The sequence below is a fragment of the Rhopilema esculentum genome, chromosome 21 (genome assembly GCF_057945365.1).
Source record: "Rhopilema esculentum isolate cy_ngs chromosome 21, ASM5794536v1, whole genome shotgun sequence".
Lineage (NCBI taxonomy): Eukaryota > Metazoa > Cnidaria > Scyphozoa > Rhizostomeae > Rhizostomatidae > Rhopilema > Rhopilema esculentum.
Window position 1 is genome coordinate 6,372,598 of NC_142835.1, and position 23,340 is coordinate 6,395,937.

At 35.5% G+C, this 23,340-nt stretch overlaps 1 protein-coding gene across 1 annotated transcript; it reads left to right on the top strand.

The window, feature by feature from the left end:
* The first annotated feature begins 1,344 nt into the window (after window positions 1–1,344).
* Window positions 1,345–23,024, top strand: LOC135684299 (hypoxia up-regulated protein 1). The gene is made up of 30 exons (XM_065199806.2): window positions 1,345–1,494; window positions 1,795–1,889; window positions 3,012–3,073; window positions 3,376–3,407; window positions 3,922–4,000; window positions 4,565–4,656; window positions 4,985–5,022; window positions 5,547–5,571; window positions 6,140–6,216; window positions 7,529–7,601; window positions 8,056–8,111; window positions 8,794–8,846; window positions 11,441–11,492; window positions 12,194–12,266; window positions 12,724–12,793; window positions 12,954–13,070; window positions 13,844–13,978; window positions 14,898–14,980; window positions 15,453–15,499; window positions 15,611–15,696; window positions 16,421–16,608; window positions 17,476–17,614; window positions 17,851–17,914; window positions 18,213–18,304; window positions 18,766–18,951; window positions 19,530–19,669; window positions 19,788–19,998; window positions 20,674–20,892; window positions 21,261–21,435; window positions 22,472–23,024. Exons 2-30 carry the CDS (start codon window positions 1,814–1,816, stop codon window positions 22,792–22,794), a joined length of 3,063 nt encoding a protein of 1,020 aa, XP_065055878.2. The 5' UTR covers window positions 1,345–1,494; window positions 1,795–1,813; the 3' UTR covers window positions 22,795–23,024.
* Window positions 23,025–23,340: the final 316 nt, after the last annotated feature.

Consider the following 23,340-nt stretch of genomic DNA (forward strand, 5'->3'; position numbering starts at 1 on the left):
GCTGAAGCATGGGATGCTTTAGGAATTGTGTCTAGAAAACAACGAGAAGAGATCAAAATATTTGGAATTGTACACTGTCAAAAACTGTTTTTTCAAATCATTTCAACTTTTAATTTCATGTTAACAATACTTACAAGCATAGATGTCGCTATAACTTGAACGTTTGCAAATATCTAAAATGTTTAAGACAGTTATTTTTCTTGTTGTGTTTGCGCCACAAACCCAAGTCTATCTGACATTGCTGCTCCTAATGTCAGCTGTAAATTACTGGCTATATGCGTTGCCAGCAGATCATACAAATTCCAGGTTTCAGAATGTATGCATAAATGCATCGCTCCCTCGTCGACAAAACTTACGACAAGCCTGAATCCAACAAGGCTGAACCACACCACCACTATTCTTCCCTGTACACAAACCTAAAATGATAACCTCTGTGGTATAAAAAAAATTCTTTAATTAAAACCGAAGGCAGTGCCATCAGAACGAAATTCATATTTGGGGGAGGGATGGGCTGCCCATTGTATTCCTTCTAATTTAGTACACTGTTATAAACGAAATAAACTACTGTTTGAGAAATAGTAGGGGCTTCAGACCCCCAGCCCCCCAGCACCCCTAGAAGGTGCAAACACAGTGTGGTGAAGTAACTTGCCCTTAATATTGCCGTTGAATGAAAATGAGATCAATTTTTCTGCTCTCTGAATTCTTTAGAATCCTCTTGTTCACATATGTTGGTAGTATATTGTAATCAACAACAAATCCCGTAATATCTAGTATTTGATATTTAATGTTTAATCTTTCATACTTAATATTTTGGACTTAATTTTAAATATTTTAAACTGGATACCTAATATTTACTGGAATTGTGTTACCCTACACAGGTATGAAATTATCAAGGGCCCTTTCGGGAACCCGGGGCTTTCTCCAGATCTGTTATCAACTAACTTTGAAATTATCAGTCCAGAAAAACAATACCAAGAATATTTTGACATTTAAAATCATTTTGCTACGTTTAAGAACGATTTTCTGTTCTGTTATATTTTCAGTCTTGTTTTTTCGGAGCTTTTTTCTGACGTTTAATATTCAAAGGACAAGAAAGTTGTAAAATGTTGGCTTTTTTCAAAGCTATTAACGATTTCTGAAATATTATATTTGGCTTAATGATATTATACAAAGATTTACCTAATGATAATGATAATGATAAAAATTTACCTAAGCATATAAATCTAAAGCTTTTTGAGAATAACTACCATTGGGTAAAATTTAAGATTTGGCCACATTTTACTGGTATAAAACTCACCTTTCACGAAATAACACGATAGCCATGATCCTTGATACACGTGGTACATTCAACCAATCAGCACTCGCCGCGCTAAGTTTTGCTCAGAAATTTCCATTGGTCTCATTTTCAGTTTTGTCAAACTTAGGCCAGTGTGTTGATGACATTCTTGAGGAGAATAAAGTCACACAACTGCTTCCAATTAATAGGAAAACGAGGTAAGACAATCTCAATTATGTTCTGATGAGGCTTTGACCTAGATTCGAATTATGTAGTTTACAACAGATTTTTTGTTTGAGGAAGTTATGAATTTTAGTATGATAGGACAGGATGAATGACCTTCTAGTGATTGCATTTAAAACTTGTAAAAGTAATATACCTCTCCCAGCACCTTAACAACTATTATGATTACTTGATACATGCTTTACTTGTTTTTAAATCTTAGGATGAATTATCTGCTAATATTATAGTATTAAATTATTTGTGGGGATTTAATATTTACTTCTATTTCATTTCAGAAATTGTTGATCAACAAAAATGTTAGGGGAAAAGTTACTTTTAGCCAAGATTTTAGCTTCATTATTAGCACTTTTAGTGGTACTGCCTGAGACAGGTTAGTATACATTAATGATTCAACAATTTATACCATTTGCTTAGTTTGAACTACAACATAAGCCTCCAGTTCATATATATTAAGATAATGGCATATTTCTGCTACCACTTTCAGTCCTTTATTTTGCTGTTTATTTAGGTAATTCTTAAACAGAGACTTTAAAGAGGACTACAAAATTTTCATTGTCTATTTTGTTTAATTTCATCAAAAATTCATGATCTTCTAAATTAAATAAGAAAATAACGCTTTTTAAACTCTTTATGATAGCCTCAAAGCATATGATTAGAAAAAGTAGCCTCTTAACTGCTTCCAAGGTCCATCACTCTCAATCACTAATAAACCATTGATTAGAACTATCAAAAGCATTGGAATGTTGATTTTTCAGTGCAGTTCTCAGTAGTGGACAAAGAGACCAATCAAACATAAAAACAAGAATTTATCCAGTCAAAAAACTTTTTGTGTTTTGCATACATTTTGATGATGTGGCCTATTGCAAATTAAATTGATGCAAGTATAAGTTGTAAATAAGAGACATACCAGAAATGATGAGTGGGTAAATATTGGAAGTTTGCAGCAAAGTGTTAAAAATCTGTTACCAGCTTATAATCATACTTTTTCATAGCCATATATTCAAAATTAAAGACCTATATAAGTGTTTTTGGAAATTTTTTGAAATAATTTAGAAAAGTAAAAATATCATGAATAAAGGGTATGTATAAATTGTATTATAATGACATCTTAGCTTTTGAAAAATAGGATGTAATTGCTATTTTTGTGGTGTTTGTTTCCTCCTAGTTTAAAAATAGCTTTCGCCTATGATATTGCTGGCAGCTATTAAGACATACCCCTAAATATGTTCTTTGTATAGCTCACAGTATAATGCAAAATCTGCCCTTCCTCCAATTCAAAGATGGTGCATACATTAATACCAGAGACACTAGGTCTTTTGGTTATCATTGGCTGGGTAAAATCTGTTGAATTGAGCAAATTCAACTTAACAATTTATCAAACATGATTAACTATCTACAATATGACAATATGTCCTTTGCATCAAAGTAAAAGATAGCTTATATCATGAAATAACCAGAACCAAATAGCAAAAGTTCATAAACTTTTTTCCAGAATCAATTGCTGTTATGTCAATTGATCTTGGCAGTGAATGGATTAAAGTAGCAATAGTTAAGGTATGTGCAAAGTTTTGTATATAGTTAATTTTTTTTATTTTAGGCAAATGATTGTATTGTGTTGTGTTATTTGCTACCTAGCTTCCAAAGGTAATTTTTGGACACTGAAAAGCTATGCTTATCAATCAATGTCCTGGTCCTTCCTCTCGATGTTACCACACCTCACAATTCGTACACCTCTCTGGAAATACAAAGAACTTGCAACTCTCCTCACTCTAAGAGAAAGTTTGGTCATACTTGTTTTGTTTTGAACTATGAATATTTGGTAGATCTTTTATAACAAAGATTTTGCAATTTTTTAGCCTGGTGTTCCCATGGAGATTGCTCTAAATAAGTAAGTTGACTATATTTTTTATTAGCATTTTAATCCTAAATTCCTTCAATTTTAATGGTGCTATTCCAGTTGAAGGCAACTGATTTCCACAAGTTTCAAAAGTTACCAAACATGCAATTTTCTTTCCTTTAAAAAAACAATTTATTACAACTTAAATCCAAATGCCTTTAGATGAATATGTGTAGGATTGCATGATAAAGTTTTGCATATTTCAGATATATGTATATTATGTATATTATTTTTTTAGGGGGGGGGGGGGGGTTTATTTAGCAGCAGCAAAACATATTACCAGGGAACATTTTCTTCCTTTATATGAAGCTTCCTTTATATTTTCTTACCTTTATATTTGTATTAGGTACCTCTGCTCTTGGGGGCTTTTTTGAGGGTGGGTGCCGGCTTATTTCAAAAGAATTACTTTAGGATTGTGGCTTTTTTGAGGTGAGCTTATTCAAAGGTGGCAGCTTATTTGTGGACTTATGGTAATTCTTATTGCTATAAACATTTCGATTTTCAGAGAATCCAGGCGGAAAACTCCAAATGCTGTTGCTTTTAAAGATGATGAACGCCATTTTAGTGACCCTGCACTTGGAGTTGTGAGTAGATGCTCCTTCGAAAGTTCTTTTATTAGTTTCCCTTTAAGCTTTATATTTGTGTTTTCAAATATCAGCCTTGGACTACTGATATAATATATGAGATTTTATGGCTCTGACGAAGGCTTAACAAGCCTAAACAGAACAAAAAACTGGCTCAGCTGCAGAGAGATCTCCAAAGTTAGTTTCAAAAAGTCAACTGATCATTTTGTTGCGTTATTTGGCCATGTCAAATGATAATCAACTTTTTGGAGAGTAAACTAGAATTTGGTTTTGGCCCAATAGAAGTCAATGTAATTGTGGGAAATAATTTTCTCCTTTGAGCCTTGGCCTACTGAATACTGAATATTGTTGTATGAAACTGGATGGTTCAAATTTGCTACTCCAAGTTTAAGACTTAATGTGATCATCAGGCAACTGTCCCTTTTAATATGTTTTGAAATATGCCTCATATATTTAGATATGAGATAAGATTTTTGCCATGAGATAACCTGCCTGGTTATATCTTTTTCAACTTTATGAAAGTTTATATCTTCAGTAATTAAGTATCAAATTCCTTTATTTTAGGCAGTGAAGAAGCCAGAAAACAGCTACTTATATCTCACACATCTGCTAGGAAAAAAATATGAAAATGCTAATGTAGAATTATATCGTTCAAGGTAAGATATTTTAATAAGAGCATTTATAATGTCAGATATCCTTTTACTATTGTGTTCCATGTCTACATGCATTAAAGATGATGATACAGTAAATTGTCTTTCATAAGGATGGTGAAACAGAATAATGGTAATGGTACAGCCTCAGTAGATGTAGGTGCCAGTAACAAAATTTAGCAAGCATGTCTCACTGGAGATGTTGCAAAAATATACATTAAGTTGAAATTAATGCTTTATATTGATATGGGAAGTGACTGAAGAAAAGTTTTGAAGAGAGCTTTAATTCCATGGATTTTTTCGTTGTAGAGAATTGCTTTCCTTCTTGTTTCAGGTTTCCCCATTACAACTTAGTCAAAGATGAAGAAAGAGGTATTGGTTTTGATTTGTGTACATGTTTTCTTAACACCCATAGAGGTAGATTTATCTTAGGTGTCATGAGGCTTATTTATTTCAACATTGTGTTCTTCTTTCACTTCATAGTCTCAAAAAGCATTGGTTTGAATTATACTTGTACTGAATTATAAGATAAACTCAATGTAGAATACTCAATAAAATTAAGGAAAGGGAGGTGTTGCAAATGACTCTTGTCTTTCTACTATCTTATCTTCCTTTCCATCCTCATTGGCAGATTAGACTTCTCTTTACTAGGAATGTTTTCACTCTGTTTAGCTTAAAAGTTTTGGAAAAAGGTGCATTTATTTTCACCCAGGGTTTCTAACCATATCCATGAGGAAGGCAAATTAATTATGCTTTATTTCCATGTAGTTTTTTTATTCATGCCAAAGCATAATTTTTTAAACTTTTGATCAGCATCTGACCTTTCCAATTTCTTACTTCATGCAGGATTCTTCTCCTTTGTAGTTTTATGAAATATTCCTTTATTATTTTTTCAGGAACTGTCCTTTTCAAGACATCAGAGTAAGTTCACACATTTTTAAAGTTGAATAGACTTCTCACCTTAAACGGTTGAAAACTCTTCTGCCATGCATATTCTGTCAACTGGGCATGACGACCAGGTAAATTCTTTGAAACTTTGGAGGAGGACTATGGGTCACAATTTATAAAGATCCAAAGTGTTGATATAGCAGACTAAAAAGTACAGGGTCATTGATCTCTCCAGTCTTTGATGGAGTGTTTTGGAGAACCTATTCTTGAAGCGGGAAGAAATTATATTACCTTAAAAGGGCTCACAGCATAAACGGGTTTAGAAAGAATAATGTTGTATGTACATAAGTCACAGTACAGTGTCACTGACTTGTGTACTTGCTTGTTGTTGCTCATCTGCTATTTGCTAAGGTTAATTAAAAATATTCTATATACTGCATGATTTTTGTCTTTCTTCACTTTTTGCAAATGTATTTAGCTGATGTTGAAATGAAACGTTACATTTTTTTCAAGAATATTCTTAAGATTATTAAAATGAGCTTTTAGTGTAGGCACCTTGAGGCATGATAGTGATATTTTTTTGGAATTTTCCTTCACACAGTACTGAAAAATTATGTCCTGAAGAACTGATGGCAATGATTTTGAATAATTCTCGACAAATCGCAGAGAACTTTGCAGGTATATAGCGTATATGATTAAAATATCATTTATGTCCGGCTTTAGTTTCTGTGGATATGATAAATGTTGTCTTTAAAGGAGATGCTTTCCTGTGATAGGCGAGGATTTTATCTGATTGGCATTGAAGAAGCGAATAAATAGCTTGAAAAGTTTCTTTATATACTCTTAGATATATACGAAGAATGGCAGCTGTAAACACAACCATTTATTTTTGCATTCAAGAAATTGTGTATCAGAATTGATGGCTACGATTATTTCAGATGACGTTATACTCTCGTCTCTTTTCCATAGTGTAGTAACTTACTCCGTCCTTGTAGCTCTTATTATCATGTATTCCTGTTGGAGCTGAGATGACACATTGGTCATTGAAACTAAACGGTCAAAAGTACTCTAATGCCTGCCAAAATTCTTAGAACACCCAACAATTTGCGTCGAATTTTTATAATTTTCACTTCTTTTCCCAAATATTACAATATCTGTCCTTCCTCAAGCCAAAACAAAGCTGATAGTTTAGGCAAAGTTCATGAAAGCCACATGAAGAAACGTACTTCCTTATCTCTTACAACGTTTTCAGTTAAAGAACATTTTTCCCAGGGGGAAATGTGATGACTGAATTCACCCTTAAAACTGACATTTGTGTTCAGAACTTTTTAGCAGGGATTTTCAGGGTCGCCGAAAAGTTTTTAAGGCCCTGGAGAAAATCTGAAAAAAAAAATTTTGCAACAACAACGTGCTTCAAATAGATTTCAGAATATTTCTAGCAGTCACTTTCTTGCAAGTTTTTTAAAATGTTTTACTATTATTTATTCATACTTTTGTAACGTTTGACTAATTCCCTTCTTCAAATGAAGTTCACAATTTTATGAAGCCCTCTAGATCTCAAAGTCCTTGGGCAATTTGCCCTCCCTGCCCCCATCTCGGCCACCCTGTATCTGATCTAAGTCTGATTTTATTTATGATTTATTGATATTAATATAGGAATGTTCTGTCGAGATCGTGTTTACAAATAAATTGTTTGATACTGATATGGACTGATCGTGTTGCTATATAATGCATTTGAAATTGCGGAACGATTAATTACATCAATCACCATACAGGTTTCTTCATAGGGAATGCATTTTGTAAACATTAGTTTCCAGGTTCCGGTTATTTGTACAAATCCAAAAATGTTGTTTTTCAAGAATCAGCGTTTAAGAAAGTTGCAACTAGTGTTGAAAGTAAAGTGAAATTAAAAGATAATACACGAAAAGCCCTAGAAATGTGTTTCTTTATTCTCCATAAATGTACTAGGATTTATTGCATTTTTTTCTAGATCATCCGATGAAAGATGTTGTCCTCACTGTTTCCGCGTTTTATACCCAAGCCGAAAGGAAGGCTCTGATAGAGTACGTAAAACTCCTATGTCGAAAATCCTTTTCTTGCTTGTCATATTGGATACGAGCCTGAGCATGTTTGTTACACACCCTTCTTCCTTCATGTGAAGAAGCATTTGTATTATTGCACATACAGTCTTGTCTCACCAGAGCTTATGCCACGTTTCTTTTGTAACCTGTTCCAGATTTCTTCATTGCGCATTTTAGCAAGACCGCTAAGAGCTGAACTTCTTGTGTATCCATTAAAAGGCCATTAAAAAACAAAGGTCAATATTATACTGAACAGAGTTTTCCCGTTTTCAACTGCAGTAGAGACATCAGAGAAGTTTCACAGTTGCTCTTTTTTTGCATTGAAGTATGTTGCTAGCTTTTTTAATTCATGAATGGTTGCCTGAAGTGTTTTCGATCATTTTTGCTTAACAAGTAATTGTTTCTTTATCTTACTGGCCAAATTTGCTTATTGCAGCTCTGCGAAAATGGTTGGGCTCAATGTACTGCAACTGATGAACGATAATACTGCAGGTACTGATTCTTCAGTTTCATTGCATTTTTGGCATTGCTCATTTTCTGCAACCATGGACTGGCTGTTTAAAGATTTTTCTCCCCTTCAATTCATACCCGTCGCTATATGGGGGAGTGTGGGGTGTGACACCCCGTTGAAGATAGCTAGAACTGCTTGCTGTAAGATACTCATACACTGATCACCGCTGACTGGACTGATTTACTTCATTTTTTAAAGATAACAAAAGATATCAAAATTCAATATTCCTGAAAAGATCTTTGAAGATATCAAACTTTCTATCGATTATTGTTTTTAAGATATTAAAATTTGATATAATCGAAAGATCAGAGAAAGCTGGCACATATTTTAATAGCAAAAGTATAATGCTAAGTTCTTTATTTATGGCCTGCTATACCGCATTCAAAGTTATTTTGTTTGGTTGAAATTATGCTAATAGAGTATTGAACAAATTGAAAATTGAGTATTACGTCTAAGAGACCCTATGATGTTGCTTAATCAAGTTACTAATAAGGTGTCCTAACCCCCTAGTTTTGTCAAGATTGAAATTAAATGGTGAGCTATTGCAGGTGATGTTGGCAAGTTTGTTTACAAAAACCCTAGTTTCTGCAGCTGCTTGGTATTGTTACTCTTTGAATACCTCATACTCTAATTAGATAAACAGCACAATGCTTTCCTTTGCAGTTGCATTGAATTATGGGATTTTTAGAGCAGCTTCATTCAATTCAACTGAAACGGTAAGTCAGCACCGGTAAGCGCTACTATGATGTATTACATAGAGCTAAAAGGTTTGTCTTGAAGTCAATGACGAAGTATGCGATAGTAATATAAAATTCAAGAATTTCTTAATTCACTTTCATTCATTGGGTATGAATATATCGCATTTTGCTCAGGGACGCCGGAACGACCAAGAAACAAGGGGGACAAGCTTGTGTAAAAGGGCCTTTGAAAGAAAACCCCCAGGCTTCTGATAATTCATTCCACTAACTGCCAATTTATTTTGATCATCTTTAGGTATCTTGAAAATTGGCATAAGGATTTATATTAAAAGTTTTGAGAAATGTCACCATAAATTCAGCACTACAATCAGAATTTGATGATTATTACAATTGGCCGGTTTCAAGGGCAATTTAATAAAATGGACACTCTGGCCCCTCCTGCCCCTCCTATCAAAAGGCAACAGGGGCGGTTGACCCCCCACGCCCCTTTTCTCCGGCGTCCCTGATTTTGCTAGGCAATATCTTTGTCTTGATAAAACAAAATTTTGACAGAAATCAACAATTGGGTTGTCAAACTTTTTATAGTCGCTGTCTTTCCATTAAGTGACCTCCCTCAAGTACCACATTCTCTCCAAATTTTGCATACTACTTACCATTTTCGGGTACTTACAATAAACTTTTGTTTTTCGTTAGTACCCAGATACTGTAACATTGGTATACATTACATGTATAATCTGTTTTCTCTTCAGGCCATCCTTAGTAGGAGAACTGACACGCAAAAATAACTTTGGCTTATTCGATGCAAAATTTGTCGCTGACTTCAAATCTGGAAAAAGTTTTCTTCTAAGATTCGCCGTTTTTCTGATATTTGCACTTTTATCCGTCAATTACGTCACAGCCAGGACTCGGGAATTTCCCGAAGCGGAAACAAGATTATCGCCAGGAGTTGTTAAAATTCTCGGTTGACGTCACAAGTGACATGTTAACAATGCCGTTGTAAAGGCTTTGACCGCAACGGTGAAAGTACAAATGAAGTTTCGTGTTTTATTGAAAATAGTGTGTGATAAAAAGACAAAAAATTGTCAGGCATTTCATTTATAAGTATAAAGAAGCTAGAAAATCCTAGCTACATGTCTGATAAGACGCTAATATCCACATAAAATTTATTTTTATGCCATGATATCTTCGAAGCAGCATGCTTCGAAACATTGAAAGAACCTCAAAGCTTGTGAAAAAAGGAGTCGACTTTGTTTGAAAACTGATACCGTTTCTTCAAAGTTTTTATTTTTACAATTACAAATAAAACCGCAACATGGGGGTGGGGGGTTTTGTTGAAGCAATAGCCAAAAGACAAACGAAATCTAGTGGAGACAGCGGTAAAAGCGATCCTGCAACCTACTTTGGGTGCAGAAATATGAATTCAAGAAAAAACCTTGGTTGATGGGAGCTGCGAGTGTGACTAAATAATAATTTCACTGAACTTGATTGTTGTATTTTAACAGAAGTTGAGATACTAGGGAATAACCTAGTCTTGCAAAAAGACCATCCCCCACCCAAGTCAAAATTGCTTGCAAAAGAAGAGAATGTGCCAGTTGATATTCCTATGACAGCTAAACAGCATTTTCTTCGACTAAGAAATAAAGTTCTTTGACTAAGAGGTAAAAGCCTATTTCGTAAATCCAAATTTTCCGACTGCCAGGAAATTATCAGTTCCCGAAACCTTCACGTCCGGTGAAAATGGCATATAATCCGCACAAGTCGACTTTTAACCCGCCTTTACTATTTAATATCACTATTCAGTTAACTCGTTTGAAACATTGAAAAACAATCATAGAATGCTACATTAATAATGAATAACTTGCAGTTCCGTTTAGGGCATCATAGGCATTTCAGCGAATTAGGCCATACAGATTAAGCAGTCTGGACAAAGACGCCTCAATCTGGAATTAAATTCTAGTTTTACGATACCTGATCTCATTTAGATTGTAGCAATAGCATTGTTTTTAATAGAAATTCCATATCAGTTTGTATTTCCAGTCTGTTCTTTGTTCATAACATCGTCACTGTTGAGCCATGGGACGACTGTCTGCCCAAGCGGCAGCGCTGGCTGGTAGCAAAAACTCAGACGGCTGAAACTCTCCATTTGTTTCAAAATCAGTGTAATAAAACTCGGATTCAGAGTCCCAAACCATTGAAAAAGTCAATTATGTGTCATAAATGCAAAATTAGCTCCTTTCACATGCACAACATAAACATTTGTCCGTAGCATTTTGTTAAAGGTTTCTATAGAGAAACACAATACGTGCTGAGAACATGTCACTTGTGACGTCAAAGATGATCGCCCACTCGTGACGATTTTCGCCTCGAGTCTCGAGTTGTCGGAACAAGTGTCGTTTCTCAACTTAAAACGCCTGTATTTCAAAAACGGTAACTGTGATTTAAAAAAAATTTTCGATCCCGGAATTTGCTCGTCGCAAACTACCGTTTTAGCCAAACTTATTTTTGCGTGTCAGTTCTCCTTTAGTATGGTATCATCAAGATAGTCTCTTCTTTGATACAACTATTAATATGATTTTATATGGATCATAAGACGCCATCTTTTCTTTCAACAGCATGTGATGTTCTATGATATGGGAGCTACAAGTACAACAGTAACCATTGTTGGTAAGTGCAAAAACAGTCTTCTTAGCAAGTTTTTGTCCAGGGTTGCCATATATTTGGAGTAAATGGTGGGCAAATATTTCACGGATGACGACCAAATTCGGCCAGCCAAGCAAATATACAAAAACTGCTACATTTTGGCTAATTTTGAAGAATTAAATTGGCTCCGCATGTCACAAAATCTCTCACTTGCTTTCAATGTCAATTTTCTCTTATCTCTACTCTGTTCATGCTAATTTCATGCATGTTATATTTCGTTATTTGCAATTTGGAGATTATATTAACAAAATGTTAGGTATTGTCTGTGCGAAAATTTTCGTTTCTATGGTATTTTTTTGCTTTCAACACGCGGCCAGAATTCGGCCAACTTTTGTTCCTTCGGCCAAATCAATTTGCGCCGGCCAAGAGTTTTGAAAAACGAACAGAAAGGGGGAATTTGGCCGTCCAGACGGTCAATTGGCAACACTGCTGTTGTCTTATGGCTTTCTTCTGCTGTTGCTTTTTGAAAGGATAACATATACATAAATCAGCTTCAATGGTATGACAATATAAAAAATGTCAGTCTGTTATTTACGGGGCTCTCAATGGTATGTTCCACGTTCTATTCTTTATTAGAATTCTGTTAATTGTTACTATGAAAGTGATGCAGTGAAGCTGTGTACCATTTTTAAACTACATATGTAATGGCATGTTGTATTTCGTAGGGTACAGCACAGTCAAAACGAAAGACAGGGGATATTTAGAAACTGTTCCGCAGCTAGCTATAAAAGGTGTTGGGTAGGTCAAGCTGAAGTCGTCGTCTTTGACTGTTATTTTCTTAAACACAAATATGTTATTGCATGTCAAAAACATGTTTAGATCATTCATTGGCAAACTTAGTTTTAAGTGTGACAGTGTCACAAACAGGATGAGACCACTAAGCTCACAAGTGTTAAAACAAATTTGAAGAATAGTTACTTGTTTAACTGAAAGGAGATAGACAACAGCTTATTTAGGTTACTAATTGTGAAAGAATTATTTTAGTATAAATTGTTTTGAAATTGTTCATAAGATTGGATCTTCGAAGGCAAGATTATAAATTACCTTGCAACCTACTATTTTTGTCATTTTTTGGAAATTAAGACTTTGTTGATATTGAAGCCTTTTTCTTTATTCGTCGATAGTTGCCTGTTAAATGCAGCCAAGTTATCTCATTGAATGCTAACATTAAGCGAATCTTTCCTCTGTGTTGCAGATTTGACCCCCTCTTGGGTGGTTTGGAAATGGAGTTCCGGCTAAGAAACCAGCTCGTAAAGTTGTTCAAGGTATGGTGTTGTTTTCAGCAAATTTCCAGTATATTTAAGAGAAACTTTTTTCAGAGCTGTGCTTTTGCTGTATTTCATTAAGTTTCATTTAGATGGCGCTTAGTTTTATGACGGCTAACATTTTAGAAAGTAAATATCCAATTTCAACTTGTTGTTTCAGGAAAAAATCAAAACTGCGGGTGACATTGAGAAGAATCCTCGGGCGTTAATGAAACTGCTCAAGGAAGCAGCAAGAGTCAAGAGGATTCTTAGTGCAAATACAGAAACTTTTTCGCAGGTATGCAACTAGAGATACTTCAAAGAAAAAGTCAGATCTCTTTTCAGTGTATGAAAGACGTTATGTTTGTCTCTCCACATGCACTCATGCAGAAAGCAGGCAAAAAACACTTTATGTTCGAACACCTATTCGCCATCCAACATATTATCTCTATTGGGTTGGTTATTCTTTTTGAAAATTAACTAAAAAGGGCATTGACATTCGCAAAAACTTCATATTTTTCGTTCGAAGGGTGTTTGTCGAGATAGTCCTACAAAATGAATGTTAAAGACTTTGCTGGATAGCGTAAGATGGTCTCTAAGGATAGTTTAGACCCTTTGTGCAGAACTTTTGCGAAATTCTATTGCATGTAGAGTTTTCTATAAATATCAGGCTAGGCTTTACTGAACTGTCCAAATTATCTCCGGGCAAGGCGGTATACACCTTGATAGAAGGACTGTTTCAGTGTTGGGGAAGAGACGTTGGCTTGTCCTTAACTAGCGAAATTTTCGATGAAAAGAGTTTTTTAACTAGCGAAATTGTCGATTAAAAGAGGTTATTTGCAAGAGGGAGATGATAAACAATTTTTTGCTAGATGATTTTCTTAGGCAAAGATTAGTAATTCATGTTGTACCTGAAGGTCATGCTTTGATGTCAAGTTTGCAGTTTTGCAGATTTTGCTATTTAATCCTAAAACCCCCTACTTCCCATCGCCCGCTTTGTCCCTGCACCCAATATTAATATATGATCTCTCGGCATCGTCAGCAGGCTCGTATTTTTTTTCTTAATTGCAGGTAGAAAATCTCTTTGAAGGACACGACTTTCGTGCAAAAGTGACACGTGATGAGTTCGAGGAAATGTGCAAAGATTTGTTTGATCGTGTTTCACTACCTGTTGAAACTGCTTTGAAAGCAGCTGCCATGCAACTGGTGAGTCTATCAACATAGAGTGGCTTAGTGTGACGTCATCAAAAATCTATCTTTAGAATTTGAGAATTCTGACTCCCTAACAAGAAGAACACTATGACTGAGATATGGTCAGTGGGTGGCATGAGTTTTGCTAATGGATTACTGTTGTTTTGGCCAGGTTAATAGATATAAAAACCAGGACCAAAATACAGTGATTTGATGGGGGAAAGCCTGTGCTTATGTGGTAATATCCCAGTAGAGTCGCAGCAGATTCAACTGATTTTGCTAGTTAAAGTTATTTAATGGTGTTCTTTCAGGATATTTAATGGTGTCTTAATTCTAGAATTCTAAAAATAGATTTTTGTGACGTCTTTACTCTTCCATTCTATTAATATTCCACAAAAATACATGCGTGCTTTATCAATGGTCGAGTATTTGGATAAGGATTTAAGGAAACGATTGATTGAAATAGGCTTTTTTGTGCTGCAATGCTTTGGACCCTAGATTGATCACATTAATTTACCTCTCATGAATTTTATAATACATTTTGTCAAAGACGGAAAACAGGTTCTGTACGAAGACAAATGCCAGGTTCGCATGACCCCTTGCAAAAAACGCCTATTTACCACGGGTCGATGCTTTTAAGTTGGATCAGGAAACTTTAACAGAAGACTACACAAGCTAACAAACTCAACGTAAGCGCTTTAAGTACATAGCAAGGACATGGTCACGAAATGCTCTCATACTGCAAAAATGATTTCACTGAAAGATGATTTTTTTTTACTTTTAGAACATAACCTATTGTGCATACAGTTCAAGGGTTTGGCGATCGATATTTTGATTGGCTTATGCATTCGGCGCTAACAGCCCCTCAAGTTTCCGAGGTCTTTAAGGTCAACATGCAACCCTAGGTGTTCTTCTAATGATTTATATTTTTCAGAGTCATGTTGATACTGTAATGCTGATGGGTGGTGGAACAAGAGTCCCGAAGGTCCAGGAGCTGCTGAAGAAAGCTGTCAAGAGGTAGTCATTACTGAATGCGATGAGCTTCGTTAATGTTTCTAACCAATGTTTTGTCATTATTTTTAAGACATCAAATTCTCTCTGTTCATTTCCTTTCTGTAAAAAGTAAAGTTAATGTTTTGAATTGTCCCTCCAATGTAAAAAGAACGATAGAGAAGAGAACGAAGATCAAATACACCTGTTAACATGGGTTGTTTTGGAATCAATAACCAGAGCCATGTCGTTTATGACGTCATCAGCCAAATGGTCGTTTTAGCGTGCCTAATTCTCAGGCACATTACGTGAAGAATGGAAGAGATAAATAAGATGGTGCTTCAAAAACGAAAAATCTGAAGCTAATACTCACAGTTTGTGGACCTAGTTGAATTGTGAATAAACGTTTTGTGATTATTTGCAGTTTTTTGTATACAACAGCACGAAATTCCCTCGCGTGCTGAATCGTCTTGTATTAGAATTTGCATTTCTATTTAAGGGATGATCTTGGCAAAAGCATAAACACAGATGAAGCTGCAGCCTTAGGTATGTATAACGAATATGTAAACATATTATGCGGACCCTGCTGTTTCATTCGTTTTCACTGTGTAAATTTGATATGATGCTCATGAATGTGCTATCGTTTTTTTATCAAAGGTGCTGTGTACAGAGCTGCTGATCTTACCACTGGTTTCAAAGTTAAGAGATTCCTCATCAAAGATGTTAACATGTTTCCTATAGATGTAAGTATTGGTCCCTTTTCTGTGAAAAACTGTGAACGTCTTTCGGTAAAACATTACGTAATAGCTGCTTGCACCAGGTGTAAATGCCTTACCCCTTGGGAGCAGCCACAAAATGCATTCTTCAAAGATCTTGATTTGCTGGCTTCTACTGTCTCTGCTTCTACGCTATGCAGCTAACTACCTACTCTTAACTCGCCAAATACCATACAAGCGTACTCAATATCTCTCACAATACGAGAAAAAGAGTAAGGTCTCACAACACTTATTTCTTCAAAGGAATTTGAGGTTGTACGAAAATTTAATTTAAGCTTCCCTCCTTTGCTCTCCCTCATGTTTTTTATGTTACGTTTTTGTGACATACACTTTCGTGAAGACTACCTTCTTTTTTTTGAGTTTACGTACTTTATAGATGATCTGGGGGTTTTTTTTATATGTTTGCTTTTAGTAAAAGTATTATACTATTGCAACTTCAAAAAGTCTTGGATTTGTCCTTTTCTTGTATTTTATATACATTCATGAAATCATCAAATTCTATATATTTTATTCTTTCTTTTGACCCATATTTTTGTGTGACCCATATTTGTGTGACCCATATATGCTAAGATTTCATAATAGCAGGCTTAAGTGAAGGCCCGTGTATACCCGTGTATCGTTCGATTTGATTGCATCATAGACAGATCTGCTGTAGATACATATTTGACAATACCAAACTTGTTGTTTTTAGGTGTCATTCTTCAGAAAGACGACGTCAGAAAGTGGACAGGCTGACGCAAAAGTTGTTACACGGACATTGTTTCATAGATTGAACCCACTTCCCCAGAAGAAAGTGATGACGTTTAACAAACAGGAGAAAGACTTTCATTTCAATGTGTCATACGGCGATACTAGTGTTTTCAGTGGAGATATCAAAAGGTTTTATTCAAAGTTCTTTTCGTGATACATTTCAACATTTTTTGTTAAGTTGAAAACAGGAAATAACCTCCAGCGTTTTTTGCCTTCTTATTTATATATTAGCTTGACTCAAAACGCTTGAAATATTATTGCATAGACATTAAAAGTATCAAAGTCCGAAATTCAACAAATTATCAAATAATGACAAATGATGTTCCATTGGACACAGTGAAGGGCAAAATTTGGTATAAGATTGGGAAACAGGAAAGGGTGTGCACGTGTTCCCATTTGTTTGACAAATTATTCCTGAGAGTGTAAACGATGAAGGCGTAATGAATATGGACTTGGCGAATTTATTCCATTATTTACCAACGGGGGGGGGGGGGGAGGGGTGAGAATGGAGAGTGAGGGGAAGAATGAAGTGTTTGAATTATTAAAGAAAATGTATTTTAAACAAAATTGAAAAAATCAAAAGCAGATCAATTTATTGTTAAGAATTCATAATTGCCGAATATTCTTTGCCGACGCGAATGCTAAAAGGTTAACAAATACTGCTTCGTATGCTACCCTATACAAAATCTGAAAGATGTTTAAGCAGAAAGTCGTGACAGGCTCCGAGATACCGTGAAGTTTTTACAAATGTAAATGATTGGGGGATACGTTTATTAAGGACGCAATGGCATCCTTGTTTAATCAGACTTTTGGTTATTCAAATTTATGATCAAATTCAGGTTCCTCTGTTGTGTTGAGAGTGTCAGTAGTTGATTGTATTTATAAGAATGAAAGTGAGACCATTTTTCTAAGAAAGTATACAGCACCATAGGTGAAACTGTTAATTTACAAGACTTCTACGGGTATAAGGAATAAGATGATCCTTCAATCCTCTAGGTATCTGGATTTGGGATCATTGAGAAAGATTGATCTCTCGGGAGTAGCTGTTGCCAATGAAAATAACAAAGAGGCTACGCCAAAAGGAGTCAAAGCTTTTTTTAATATGGATGATAGTGGTATTCTGACCCTGGACAAGGTAATCATGAATTTTCAAGCAAGATTTAGCTGTTAAGCAATACACGTTTTTTGCCATCTATTTTAGCTGTTCAACACGTTTTTCGCCATCTTGTTGATAGGATCTTACTTTGCAAGTATCCTATCCTCTCGGTTTTAAATTTTGCGTGCTCTTAGGTTTGCTTTGTCTCAGTCGTTTGTTTAATCATAAAGGAGGTAGTTTTTGTTGATATTCACAATTGGTTGTCTTGAATCAAGGTTGAAGCACATTTTGAAAAGAAAGCCGAAGAGAAAACAGAAGAAGAGCAATCAACTTTTGCAAGTATGCTAGCCTTGTAATTCTTTTATATAAGCTTGTTCGAATTTTATCAAAGAATTTGCGTTAAAATGATTCTCCATGTTTGATATATTTTCGCGATATATTAAGGGTGGTTTGCCTATAAACATGTTTTCATTTGGGGATGCTCGCCATTGTTTTCCAGTTCTTTCTGTTCACAGCCTTGTGCATTTTTCAAACCGGATCATCACCATACTTCCTCATAGAATTGCCAGATCATCTCGTAAGATTACCCGCTCTGAATGCTTTTTACTAGCTCTGATAGACAGCGTATCGTTTTTAGAGATCGGAAACACGCTATCTAGCCTCTTTGGTTCGAGCAAAGACGAAGAGAAAAAGGAAGAAGAAACAAAAGAGGGTGGCGAAAAGAAAGAGGTATGCATATCTTGGTTTTAATGCTTGTGGTTTAGCAAATGAAAACTTTGGAGGTTTTTATTAGTTGCCTCGGATGATTAATAAGTGAAATTAGCACTCGTTTTAGTGGAATGGGGAAAGCTTTCGTTTAGTAAAATACAGAGCTAGCTCACTTTCTGAGAGATTCATTTTTGCATTGGTAGCTGGCATCAATAAGGGAATCTCTCAACTGGAGACAACATATCCCTAAGAATTTTATTATCTCAACCGGTATCCATTAGGTATACGTGCCAAAATTGCGGCAAAACGTGTAAACTATGGATCTGAGGAATTGAATGCGTGAGGAACTAATTTCCAAAATCATAAAATCAGAAATTGCTATTTATTATATATTGGAATTTGTTTAAATTTCTCATATTCTTTTATCTGTATGTTTAGGGGGTAAGCTGTGATATGAACTTTTTTGACATGATTTTTTTTAGGATGAAAAGAAGAGTGAGAGTGAAAGCAAAGAAGATAAGACTGACAGCAGTAAAGAAGGAGACAAAAAGAAGACCGATAAGACGGGAAAGGAAGAGAAAAGGGGGGAGAAAGAGGACAAGAAAGCTGAAAAGGAAGAAGACCAAAAGGATAGCAAAACCGATGACAAAACAGCAGCTAATGCAAAGGTATCAAATCTATAAGAAGTCTTATCTGATCCTTTGTTAGATCTGATTTTCACGAAGATTCCGTGAAGTTATGGGGTTGTATTGGTGGGATTGGCGTAGCGCTTTTTTCTGTGGGATTAACTATCATCAATGGGATTAATTAACGATTGACTATAGGATTGGCTTGGCTTTAATTTCAAATCGCACCATAACGACAGGAGCATTGTGAATCTTCATTTTCTTAGCTGGATGCACTAAATAAGTACCTAATGTGTTACGAGAGAATGGTGGCCTCCCAATTCAGCGGTGCTCAGCACATACTTTTGACAGCATGTGCTTACACCAATGACAGATATATGACAACCATTGCAAATGAGTTTAACTCACTGGGGCATTTCGACGAGCCATTTTGATTCATCTATAACACAGAGTAAAAGGGATGCATAAGCTATGTAGGTGTCATCGGCATTAAAAGGATATTTTAGAAATACATTAGAGGAAGTTAATTGTTGTCAAACACAGCCGCCCTTGTTAGAATAGCCATAGTCTTGGAACATGTCTCATGCTCAGTTGACCTTCAATTTACCTTATTTCTACAGGAGAGCAACACAACAGCTAACAAAACTGAGAAACCAGAAATTTCTAAACCTGTTCTTGTCAAAGAAAACATCAGTTTAATTGTTTCTGAGACAGACATCCTATCTATTGGTGAGACCGCCTTTGCAGCTTCTGTGAAGCAGTAAGTATCCTTTCTCATCTGCATACACTCTACGATTGTCTTATTTGACGTACAGTGGGCCGGTAGGCTATGCTTATATTTATTATCTTTGTATTTTATTTTTCGTTTTCTTTTCTAGCTTAGATGATTTGCATGTCAAAGATTTAGCAAAAAGAGAGAATGAACAGGCCAAGAACTCTTTGGAAAGTTTCTTGTACGAATTCAAGGATAAGCTGTACAGTGATAACGTCGAAAAACTGGCCACTGAGGAGGAGACGAACAAGATAAGTGAGAAATTTTCGGAGGTATCAGACTGGCTAATGGAAGATGGCTACGATGCAACTGCCGATGTAAGTAAACTTTCAGGATGTCTGCCTCTTTATTAATTGCTGCTTTAGCGTGAACACGATTGATGGAGACTGCAGATATTTTTCACATCAATGCTGTGAAATTTAAGGTTTCTGCGTGCCTCTTACATTCAGTTAATAAATTTATATTTAGCCGATTTATATTTAGTCATTAACTGATAGTCACCAAATTTAAAAAAAACGTAGGTAAACTAATATGAAAAACCCATAGTATTGAGCTTTAGATATCTAATCTTCTTTGACTGGTTCTGACGTAGTCTTTTAGAATCAACGAGAGCGTAGCTATTGTGGTACAGCTTGTAGCCTACAGGTGTTTATAGGTTAGGTTTCTGTTTCTTTTGATCTATAAATTTGTGCTCAAATCATCTAGCTTTTCCGTAATTCTAGTGATAAATTCTCAACTTATTTAGTATGACAACTAATGTATCAAATGCCTCTACTATATAGAAAGGAATGGTGGTCATAATTATGCCATATTAACTCAAACTAAGATGTGTTAAACTAACACATTACGTGTGTGTACGTGTGTGTGTGTCTGTGTGCTAGTTTCACTTTGATTTGTAATGTAATTTTTCTTCAATTTCCTTTCATACAAAGCAAAAAAAGGCCCTTAAACCTGCAGGACTGTTAAATCACTTTATTTCCATGTTGACTTAGGTTTACAAAAGCAAGTTGAAAGAGCTAGAGAAGGCAACTGAAGATCTCCGTTTCCGTATTTCTGAAGATGAGATTCGGCCCAAAGCAATCGCTGAATTGCTTAGCAGCTTGAACTTGACTAACGTTTTTAAGAAACAATTCAAGGCTATGCCAGAAGCATACGAGATTTACACTGAAAAGGATCTTAAAGATCTAGAGAAAGTGTCAACTGAAGTCTCTGTAAGTATAAAAATTAACTGCTGCCAATTCACAATACGGTCCTTAAACATTGATAATTGTTGTTCAAAATCTCTCTTGTTTTGATGACAATTAGAAAATCGCTCTTATTAATTGTTCTTTTGAGTTCTTTTTTAAAACATATTTTATGTCTACCACACCCTTTTGTTTGCCTTCTTCATTTGGAAAGTCTCTTTAATGATTTCATCATATTGCCGATTCGAGGGATGGGACGCTTATCAACAACAGTATTTTCCTTTGGTTGATGTCTCTTTGAATATTCTTCTTCAAGGGGTCGCAACTTGGTGTGACCAAATGTCAGATTTGCAGTATATTAATAAGCCAACCGTGTTATAATATCCTCTTCACAGGACTGGCTTGCAACCAACTGGAAAAAGCAGAACGAGACAGATCCAAAAACCAAACCGGTTCTTTTGGTCAAAGACATTGTATCAATGCAGGGTAAACTGGACAGGGAATTGCTTTACCTAATCAACAAAGCAAAGTACTACGTCCCAAAACCGAAACCAAAAGCCAACACAACAGGTCAGTTTGCCGATGTTTTTTGAGTTTGCCGAGGTGTTATACTGAAATTTAGTAAGGAAAGTAAGGACAATTATTTTTCATAAATACATGAATAAACCAAAAGTCCAAAATGTGGTTGTTACCCGGAATAGTGCTCATTGGCATGGTAGATAACGCGGTTGCCTTTCACTTCTGTGGGCAAGCACATGTTTGTTGGAGCCTCGAAACGGGCAAAGGTCGGACCAAATGAAGGCCCAGGTACCTTATAGATATGAGGAAAGTTCGTAAAAAAACCCAGATGCTAACTTTGAATTCAAAGATCATTATTCCAAAGATAGTTTGGAAGCGCACATTTAAAGCACTTGCGAGTCAAATAATGGCAAGATAATGCTTATGGATGCAAAAGTTGCTTGTTGGTAAAACTGTTAAGGTCAAGAGACATGCCAAACCTTGGGTAGCCCCAGCTCATAACTGCAAAAACATTATTTTGCTTGAATTTACTTTCTTTTAAAGAATTTATACCCCTGAATAATGCAGATGTCTATGAATTTCATTCGTAGGGAATTCCATTTTATCTTCATCTTGGCTAAGTTTGCTACTAACAGAAACTGTGCAAATTTAAATTTGTTCTTATCCAGCTACCGCCGCCAATCGGCTTACTCGTTCGTTAACTTGTGTCTAACATGAATATAACATATTAATGTAACAAATGAATATAACATATGAATATAACATATGAATATATGAATATAACACGACATCAGCTTAAATACGGTGCTCGTTCTACCTTTCCTGACCGCCCAACCACAAACAGTACATACTCCCCCTCGCTCTCAAACCGCAGGTTTTTAGCTAGCAGTTAGCTAGCAGGTTTTTATTCTCGTTTGTTGCAGCAGAACTTCAAAACCATCTTGATAATGCATTAACATAACATGTTTATCAATGTTTTGGTGAAAGGTGGCTGCCCGCTGCGTGCTATGTTTAAGGGAAGTTTTTTTAAATGTTTTGGCAATGATTGTTGTTTACTCTGGGTTTAATGTCCTTTATTTAATCTTAGCCGAAAACAAGACTGCCTCAAATACCACCAAAGCTGAAGACAAGAATCAGTCAACCAAGGAAGATGAAAAGAAGAAGGGAAAGGATGAAAAATTGGAAACAACCTCCAAAAAGGAAGAATCCGAAAAAGAAGAAAAGAAGAAAACCGATAAGACTGATTCTACTAGTGACGGAAAGAAAGATGATTCTAAAGAAGAAAAGATTGAAGAGGCAAAACCACCTGAGCTTCCAGAGATGGAGAAGAAAGAGAGCAAGCCTACAGAAGAAGTTAGCGATAAATCAAATACAAAAGAAAAAGAAGAGAAAGCGCATAAAGAACTATAACAATTTTAGTTATTAGCATTTAGGAATTGTAAATTTTGTGCGCAAATTACTTGAAATGGGTGCTTCGCTAATTGTTTTCAGAAAATGTTCGCCAAATAGGATGTGATGGAAGTAACCGCACAGACGCTTATTTTAATTTGCGAAGTGATGTAGGTAATGACACGTGGTTGTGTTGTTGTTGTTGCTCAAAAACCGCTTTTGTTATTAACTTATGGATGAATAATCGAAATCTCGTCGAGTCTTTTTTTAACTAAATCTGTTTCAAGGCCGTACTATACAACTTGAGGTTTATTTCAAGCTGAAGCTCTTTAATCTTTGTTTTGATACGAAATCGGTAAGATTTTATAATCCTGTTTTAAAGCGCAATTATTTTCTGTCATAGACACAGGAAGCATTTCAAAAAGGGAAGTAAATGTGGGAAAGTCACCTCCGTGAGCTGCATGCAAATATACACGTTGCCTCTTATTTCTCAAAAGTATGAGGGCACATGCCCACTGTCTCCCCGGTTTCTACGTCTTTGGTTTTCCCAATAACCAGATTTATTTT